Raw genomic sequence first — 9,808 nt, 5'->3', positions numbered from 1 at the left:
TGGAAAACTATTATACAGGCAATATATCCCAAATCCAGAATCTTGACCAGTATGGCCCTTGTTTACCTATTCATGATAATTTAAACAGATTCTGGATTCAAGTGTTGCATTAATACAAGGAGTTTTATCAAAACGCTGTTCTTTCAGATAGTCAGGAAGTTAACACTGAACCAATATTTTTGAACGCAAACATCGAAGTTGGAAATACAGTTTAATTGCATAAAGACAGGTTAGGAAAAGGCATCCCATGTATCTTCCACTTACTGCATTAGAATGGGGAATTTCTCACGCACGAAGATTTTGATAATAAATACAAATTAAGAACAAATTTTTTTTTAACTTACAACAGTTGTGTTGGATCGATAAAAAAAAAAGTATACTGCAAACATAAACATCAGTCTTGATAGTAATTCAGTAAGACGCATGCGAAAATCACAACAATTGCAATATTCTGTCACGAAAGTGACAAAACTGTGTTATGATACACTTGTGAAAAAATGATATAGCTCCTAAATGCTGCTACAAATGGGAAGACAAACTGGCCTTAACTCTCTCCATACGAACAGCGAAAGAGACGACGTTAACAGCGTTTCACCCCAATTACCATCATCAAAATATTGCAAGAGGAAGGCTCTTATACTAAAGAGGTGAATGCTGACAAAGAATACCACAATTCTGACGACGGAAGCTAAAGGTTGGGTCATTCAGACACCCACTGGACATCCGAGGGGTCTGTGTAGAGGAGAAGAGAGGACTGGCCGTACTGAGTGAGTTAAAAACTGATTGGAAGGTAACGCTTTGCGAAGTGAATAAGATTAGCGATGTGAACTTAAAATGGGTCCAGATCAGAATAGTACATAGAAATATAGGTACAAACACGAAATTAAAAAAAAAAGAAACTTACAAACAACGACATGTGAAGTTTTTGCAGTATGCATACAGAATCTGTCCGCCATCTGTTTCGGCAGTGTGATGTTACACATAACTTTTGGAAAACACTAGAAACGTGTTTAAACAATAAATGTGAAAACGCAGAAAATGTCAAATTTACTGAAGAGTTTAGTCTGTTTGGAGCTTTAAACAGTTCTGCTTCTGATGACATCCTTGATTTCATTATTCTAATTGCAAAACAAGTCTTATACAAAAGCAAACCAAAAAAACACAAATTACACAATTTGAAGTATTCCCAACAAAACTTAGATTTGGGTATAAAACGGAAAAATACGTATCACAAATACTTATGAATTATACCAATTCTTAGCAAAATGGTTCTATTACATGCCATTAATAGACTGTAATAATATTGATACATTACCATCCAATACAGAACCCTAACAAATCTTGTTATGTAATTTGTAATTTGAAAAACCTAACCAAATCGATCATAAAGGCAAGACGTCTAAAACTAGTTTTTTCTTTGATTACATCCTGAGAAATTAAAGACTTGAATTCTGATGCCTATGTAAAGCGCATTGAACTGTGTGACAATAGTAATACACCTGCTTGCATACTAAATAGCTTATTTCCTTTTGTTTTCATGATAACATAAAAAATATTATTTTTAAAATGCACGAATATAGAGGCATCTGCATATATTGCTTGGGACATGTATATTAATATCACTGGTCCATTTCATATGGAGCACTGTATAGTAGAAATGAAAATTTTTTTTTCTCTCCCACCCTCCCTCTCTCTCTCTCTGTCTCTCTCTCTCTCTCCCTCTCTCTCTCTCTCTGTCTCTCTCTGTTATTTCTTTTCCTCTCTTCTTCCCTTATCTATTTATCTATTTATTATTTATTTATCTTTTTTTTCATATTTAAATATGTCCTTCAGATCTATACACACATGAACCTCTAAAATATATATATATATATATATATATATATATATATGTATATATATATGTATATATATATATATATATATACACACACACACACATATATATATGTATATATATATATATACACATACATATATATATATATATATACATGCATTCATATATATATATATATATATATATATATATATATATATATATATGTGTGTGTGTGTGTGTGTGTGTGTGTGTGTGTGTGTATCTACTACTAAGGACATATAGTTAGCGTTTTACTACGTTGATACATAAAATGTTGAATACACAATTGATACATTCATGATGCAGATTTACTTTTTATGTAAATGTCTTCTGTATTCATGTGAAAAATGTAAACGTAAAAAATGAATAAAAAAAAGTTTGAAAAATAAGTGGTTAGGTGACATTATTTCTGTCTGTATGTGGTTAGGTGACGTGTACTTTGTGGTGATATGTGGTTAGGTGACGTGTATTGTGTGGTGATATGTGGTTAGGTGACGTGTATTGTGTGGTGATATGTGGTTAGGTGACGTGTATTGTGTGGTGATATGTAGTTAGGTGACGTGTATTGTGTGGTGATATGTAGTTAGGTGACGTGTATTGTGTGGTGATATGTGGTTAGGTGACGTGTATTGTGTGGTGATATGTGGTTAGGTGACGTGTATTGTGTGGTGATATGTAGTTAGGTGACGTGTATTGTGTGGTGATATGTAGTTAGGTGACGTGTATTGTGTGGTGATATGTGGTTAGGTGACGTGTATTGTGTGGTGATATGTGGTTAGGTGACGTGTATTGTGTGGTGATATGTAGTTAGGTGACGTGTATTGTGTGGTGATATGTAGTTAGGTGACGTGTATTGTGTGGTGATATGTAGTTAGGTGACGTGTATTGTGTGGTGATATGTAGTTAGGTGACGTGTATTGTGTGGTGATATGTAGTTAGGTGACGTGTATTGTGTGGTGATATGTAGTTAAGTGACGTGTATTGTGTGGTGATAATTATGTAGTTAGGTGACGTGTATTGTGTGGTGATATGTGGTTAGGTGACGTGTATTGTGTGGTGGTATGTGGTTAGGTGACGTGTTTTTTTTTCTGTATGTGATGATATGTGGTCAGGTGACGTGTATTATGTCTATATGTGGTTAGGTGACGTTGGCTCTGTCTATATGTGGCGATATGTGGTTAGGTGACGTTGGCCCTGTCTATATGTGGTGATATGTGGTTAGGTGATGTTGGCTCTGTCTATATGTGGCGATATGTGGTTAGGTCTGGCGATTTGAGCATGGCACGTTATGAGTTGTGTGCGGTGCCATGAGCGTTCTGTGGAAGAGCACTGCGTCAGATTGTTATAATAATAGTAAAAAAAAAAGATAATAATTCTTCTTCTACGTTCGTGGGCTGCAACTCCCACGTTCACTCGTATGCACACGAATGGGCTTTTACGTGTATGACCGTTTTTACCCCGCCATGTAGGCAACCGTACTCCGCTTTCAGGGTTATGCATGCTGGGTATGTTCTTGTTTCCATAACCCACCGAACGTTGACATGGATTACAGGATCTTAAACGTGCGTATTTGATCTTCTACTTTGCGTATACACACGAAGGGGGTTCAGGCACTAGCAGGTCTGCACATACGTTGACCTGGGAGAGCGGAAAAATGTCCACCCTTTACCCACCAGGCGCCGTCACCGAAATTCGAACCCGGGACCCCCAGATTGAAAGTCCAATGTTTTAACCACTCGGCTATTGCGCCCGTCAGATGATAATGAAGTGCTCTTTTATAGCGCTTCTCCCTCACAAAGAAGGCTTATGGCGCTTCACAAGTTCAATATAACAATGAAGAAACAACAATTCTCAAGAAAATTCAAATAACAAACAATCACTCGTGTGCACTCTGCAGATTACATGTTACAAAAGAGAAGCAACAGTCATAAGAAAAAAAAAAAATCAGTCACGAAGAAACGGTCACCATCCTCGCATCATGAACAGCACACACGCACAAACTCATATGTATTGCTGAAGGAACTTAAGCCTTGAAAAAAAAAAAAATCTTTCTTAGTTCTTCTGTAGATATGCTTTTTTTTCTTTTTTTAAAATTTTTTTTTAGATCATCATAAACACAGATTATATGATTACAATAAATTTGGATGGAGTGATGGGCAGAAGATGGGACTATGATAATGTCACTACACAACTATGTGCTGCCCATGCATGGCTTCGGTCCTCGCTCCTCGGCCCTCTCTCTTCACCCCTCAGTACTGCCCCCCACCCCTGGCCCCCCAGTCACGTCTCCTGACTCCCCATCTGTCCAGCCAGTTGGCTTGATGTCCACCTGCTACAGCCGAGGCCCAACATTCAGTCTGTATCACAGATTTGTATTTCGTATTTGTATTTGTATTTCTTTTTTATCACAACAGATTTCTCTGTGTGAAATTCGGGCTGCTCTTCCAGGGGAGAACGCGTCACTACACCACAGCGCCACCCATTTAAAAAAATATTTTTTCCTGCGTGCAGTTTTATTTATTTTTTCCTAACGAAGTAGATTTTTCTACAGAATTTTGCCAAGAACAACCCTTTTGTTGCCGTGTGTTCTTTTACGTGCGCTAAGTGCATGCTGCACACGGGACCTCGGTTTATCGTCTCATCCGAATGACTAGCGTCAAGACCACCACTCAAGGTTTAGTGGAGGGGGAGAAAATATTGGCGGCTGAGCCGTGATTCGAACCAGCGCGCTCAGATTCTCTCGCTTCCTAGGCGGACCTCTAGGCAATCACTCCACATACTGACATAAGCTTACAACATTTGGGCCAACAGCAAAGTGAGGGCTGTATGATCAATGTTTTCTCCATTACAATGGGATGTCATTTACAGCTTAGTCTTTATTATTATTATTATTATTTTTTTTTTATAAAGGACTATGACTCTTCAAACGAGGAGGCAAGATTTGCACTGGCTCTTAGCGCTGCAGCCCAAGGGGCTTGGGAACCATCCCACCACCGACTGTCCTAAAACCCACTTAGCCGAGAGTTTGGGGGTGTTGCGTGGGCAAGACAATCTCCACAGTGATCAAATTCTAGCCCAGATAGTTGGGAAAGCAGTTAGTTGCCTGCTGTGCTGTTCTGATGGTCATAATCGAACACGACTGACTGTACATACACAGCCGGTCCCTTTGTGTGTCTTGTGGCTGGCTGGCTGGCTGCTGGTCTGGTTTACTAATTGCTTTCATTACCTACCCACCCCTCTGCTTCCTGTTTTGTTTTCAGATTCAGATAGATTTCTACCCTCTGTCTTCTGCGGTGGAAGCTTGTGACAGGTCCTGCAACAAATCGAAGCCGGCTGCCTTGTCTGTTAACCAGCAATAAATATCACCAGGAAGTATATATAAAAAAAAAAAAAAAAACGCGTCCGCCTAGGGAAGCGAGAGAATCTGAGCGCGCTGGTTCGAATCACGGCTCAGCCGCCGATATTTTCTCCCCCTCCACTAGACATTGAGTGGTGGTCTGGACGTTAGTCATTCGGATGAGACGATAAACCGAGGTCCCGTGTGCAGCATGCACTTAGCGCACGTAAAAGAACCCACGGCAACAAAGGGGTTGTTCCTGGCAAAATTCTGTAGAAAAACCCACTTCGATATAAAAAACAAATAAAACTGCACACAGGAAAAAATACAAAAAAATGGGTGGCGCTGTAGTGTAGCAACGCGCTCTCCCTGGGAAGAACAGCCCGAATTTCACACAGAGAAATCTGTTGTGATAAAAAGAAATACAAATACAAATACAAATAGAGGAAGGTGATGGTGTGTGTGTGTGTGTGTGTGTGTGTGTGTGTGTGTGTGTGTGTGTGTGTGTGTGTGTGTGTGTGTGTGAGGGGGAGGGGTTGGGGGGGAGGGGAGGAATTAGGTGCGTCATGTTTTGCTTCCTGCTCTATCTCACTGAAAGCAAGAGCAAAGTTGCTTTATTTTAAAACTTTTTTTTTTTTTTTTTTACAATAGACGCGGCAAATCTCTGAACACAGCCTCTTTGAACACAGCCTCTTTCAAGTCTGGCATTAAATCCTGCCTCTTAAACACAAAAACAAAAACACAAACAAACAACTTTCCTCCTCCTCCATCTTTCTGGTCTAGTTTCTCTAACTTTCTGTTCACATGCATTTTTAAGATTTGTCTTTCAGCTCTTTGAATCAGAGTTATGCATGCATGTGCATGAATGACTGGTGTGAAAGCGCTTTGATTTGTCTCTGGACAATATTGAGCTTTACGTAAATGCCTTAATTTAGCATTAATATATTTTTAATCAATTTGAATATTAATTTTTTGTGAGTGTGTCATGATGATGACGATGATGATTACCAACAGATCGACGTGTAACGATGAAAGAATGCCAAAGCATGATGATGACGATGACGATGATGATGAAGTAGATAAAGAGGATGGTGAGGACGATGATGATTTTGTTTCTTTTGCTTTCTGTTTCCCATGTCATCGCTCAGGTCTTTTCTCCTTAGCAAACGAAATTGTATATCATCTGGCGTTCTACACTTACAAAGCTCTGGTTCGATTACGTTTCGTGGCAAACTTAGACTACAAAAGAAATGTGAACGTTTCTTGGAAACAAATGTTAAAATATATAACTCACTGTTCTATTTACTCGTGTAACTGATGTAGCCTACTTTTGCCCCCCCCCCCTCCCTCGCTGCCCCCCCCCGCCCCCCCCCCACACACACACCTCCCTCAATCCTACCTTCAGTTTGGGGCCTTGGTGTTATCTGAATGAAACTTTTTTCGCTTTTCGCATTTCTCTTCCATAGCAGACCGTATGTCAGATGGACACAGGATCACAATGAGTAAGTTCCGGACTCCGCCATTTCTTACTACTGTGGCGGCTCCGTTCCAGAGCGTGTTACAAAGAGAACACCCGGCCTTTCCTCCCCCCAGGCAAAACGAGTTCTCTGCCTTTCCAAAGTGAACTGTAGCCTTCAAACTTAAGGCGTCCGCCTAGGAAGCGAGAGAATCTGAGCGCGCTGGTTCGAATCACGGTTCAGCTGCCGATATTTTCTCCCCCTCCACTAGACCTTGAGTGGTGGTCTGGACGCTAGTCATTCGGATGAGACGATAAACCGAGGTCCCGTGTGCAGCATGCACTTAGCGCACGTAAAAGAACCCACGGCAACAAAAGGGTTGTTCCTGGCAAAATTCTGTAGAAAAATCCACATCGATAGGAAAAACAAATAAAACTGCATGCAGGAAAAAAATACAAAAAAAAAAAGGGGGGGGGGGGGGGGGTGGTGGTGGCGCTGTAGTGTAGCGACGCGCTCTCCCTGGGGAGAGCAGCCCGAATTTCACACAGAGAAATATGTTGTGATAAAAAAGAAATACAAATACAAACAAATACAAATAAGGCCCTGTGTAGACAGATAACAGTGAGTGTAGGAAGATGTGGGGAGACAGAGATGCACGCGGTATTGATGTGACGAGCGTTGGTGTTTTATTTTTGGTTATTGTTTGGTTTTTGTCCTCCAACCTCGCATTTTTTCCCCCCCACACACACACTCTCCTTTTAGACGAGTGTTCGTGTTAGTTCAGAGTCGTTTGGCACGTTTCGTCAAACGTTATCTGGTTCATTTTTAGTCTGTTGTGCTGAGGAATGAGAAAGTCTCTCCCTCCACCCCCACCCTGTCTCTCTGTCTGTCTGTCTGTCTGTCTCTCTCACACACCTGCTCACTATCTCATTCACACACACACATACTCTTTCTCACTCTTATATACACACGTACGTGCGCCCTCACACATGTGCACACACACACACACACACACGTGTACACACACATACACACACACACACACACACACACACACACACACACACACACACACACACACACAGCACACATTGTACATACAGTCTGTATGGGGAGATACCTGCTTTTTTGCATAGTTTATGAATGAGGCACCGTCGTGGTGACATACCCAGTGGGTTAGGCCTTGGACTCCCAACCTGCCAGGAGCCAGTTGCATTGCTCGGACGGAAGAGCCTCCCAGTATGGTCGTAACCCGCTGCTAACTGTGTTTCGTATGGAACTGACCAATGGCGTTAGTTCGGTCAACGTAGGCATTTAGTCACGTGTAACTGTCAAAAAGTTAGAACCAAGCATTGCAACTGGCACCCAGTGTAGTGTTCACCAGTGGTCATGGTTCGAGTCCCGCCCCCCCCCCCCCCCCCCCACCCCGTTTCGCAACATAGTGTTGTTGTTGTGTCGTTGGGCGAAAAACAGGCACCTTGCTCTCATTTCCTCCCCACCCCCCACCCCTCGCCCCCTTCCCTTCCCCTCTCACTTCACCTATTTTTAAATGGGGGTTCTTAACTGAGGTTGGTGAAGGTTTGATAATTAGAACTAACGGCGGAAAGGAGAAGGATCGAGCCCTCCTTCCTTCCTGTGCGGCAAGACTTTGAAAGAACCGAGTGTGCACACAGATTGGACGAAGCGAAAAGGGGGAGCTCATTGCGAGTGTAAGGTTCACAGAGAGAGAGAGAGAGAGACAGAGACAGAGTGCCGTGAAGAACTTGAAGAAGTTTTTGAATCTTGGAACATGGAATGTGTACGGCGAAGTGAAAAAAAAAAAAAATCAAAGCAAAAGCAAACCAAAACCTTCCTGGCCTGATGCTCCTGTTTTGTTGTTGTTGTTGTTGTTGTTGTTGTTGTGTGCGTCGTTGCTATTCTGGGTGATGGTGAACAGCTTCATTGATGTCTACCTTGTACAGTCTGCGGCATTTGGGGTTGTATTGTGTGTGGAAGGGGGGAAATTCTGCTTTGTTGGTACGGCTAGCTTTGTTGTTTGTTTTTTTTTAATTGGCGGAGTGTGTGTGTATGTGTGTGTGTGTGTGTGTGTGTGTGTGTGAGAGAGAGAGAGAGAGAGAGAGAGAGAGAGAGAGAGAGAGAGAGAATGAGTGCAGTGAGCGTGTGAGTCAATGTGTGTGTATGGGATGGGATTTGTTTATGTGAATGTGGCTTTGTGCGTCTGTGAGAGCGAGAAAGACAGGCAGAGTGTAAATGAGTGAATGAGTGTGTGTGTATGAATAACGATTTCTGGATGACTGCCAAGAATCACACGCCACTTCGTGGCTTGATCGCAAACGCTGCGTTGTCAAGGACGCTTTGAACCTCGGGTCACAGAAGTTTCAAATCACTGTATCGCTTGCGGGTCACCAAAATCAAGGTCACTGTACTGTGACCTACGGGTCACAACAAGGTCAGGGTCATCACGGCCTGCTTCCAGCCGTCCATTTATTCCAACGTTCTCTCGCACGGTAGAAGGCGGCCACGTTGAAAATGGAAATGTCGCTGTCTGAAGGAAACTGATAACTTTCATCCCCGTCGCTGCAAAGACACTTCATTCGTTGTCGTCCTGTCTCTGTTATGCTCTGTTCGATTTCCCTTCCTCAGTCCCTCGCTCCCTCGCTCCCCCCCCCCTCTCTCTCTCGCCCCCCCTCTCTCTCTCGCCCCCCCCCCCACACACACCCCCTCTCTCTCCCCTCAGTATCTCTTCCTGTCTCCCCGTGTCTCAGATTACTGTCTACTGATCCGTCTCTGCATGTATGTTTCCATGTCAGCGTTTCTGTTTCTTCCCATTGGGAAGTTGTTGGGCATCTGAGTGAATTCATTAATCAGTATCAAGACATTTTAATATTGCCGAGGAATTTTCCCTCAGCTCTCTCTCTCTCTCTCTTTCTTTCTCTGTCTCTCTGTCTCTGTCTCTTTCTCTCTCTCTGTACTGAAAACAAGACACATTACCCCCTGTCACACGTGCTTTAAGCTAATGACAAAGTGCCAAAGTGTCGCAAATCTCTTATTAGTTTATGTTGTTTCAATTCTGTTTTTTTCCCTTTCTGTTCCATTTTATCTGTTTGGCACCATTTGGTTTTGATTGGTATGTACTATGTCACTAGAGCTTTA

The 9,808-nt window shown here is 42.1% G+C and overlaps 1 protein-coding gene across 1 annotated transcript in view; it reads left to right on the top strand.

Annotated features, from left to right (window-relative positions):
* Positions 1-6,696: 6,696 nt before the first annotated feature.
* LOC143280257 (rho GTPase-activating protein 100F-like) overlaps positions 6,697-9,808 on the top strand; it is a gene marked incomplete at its 3' end in the record, with an annotated part of 63,348 nt that continues 60,236 nt past the window's right edge. Inside the window, exons 1-2 of the mRNA XM_076584887.1 lie at positions 6,697-6,700; positions 8,958-9,104. Coding sequence (XP_076441002.1) covers positions 6,697-6,700; positions 8,958-9,104 — 151 coding nt within the window. The remainder of the gene's footprint in view (positions 6,701-8,957; positions 9,105-9,808) is intronic.

Source organism: Babylonia areolata, chromosome 3, assembly GCF_041734735.1.
Source record: "Babylonia areolata isolate BAREFJ2019XMU chromosome 3, ASM4173473v1, whole genome shotgun sequence".
NCBI lineage: Eukaryota > Metazoa > Mollusca > Gastropoda > Neogastropoda > Buccinidae > Babylonia > Babylonia areolata.
Note: the sequence above shows the minus strand (reverse complement) of the source record. Positions and strands in the feature narration are given on the sequence as shown.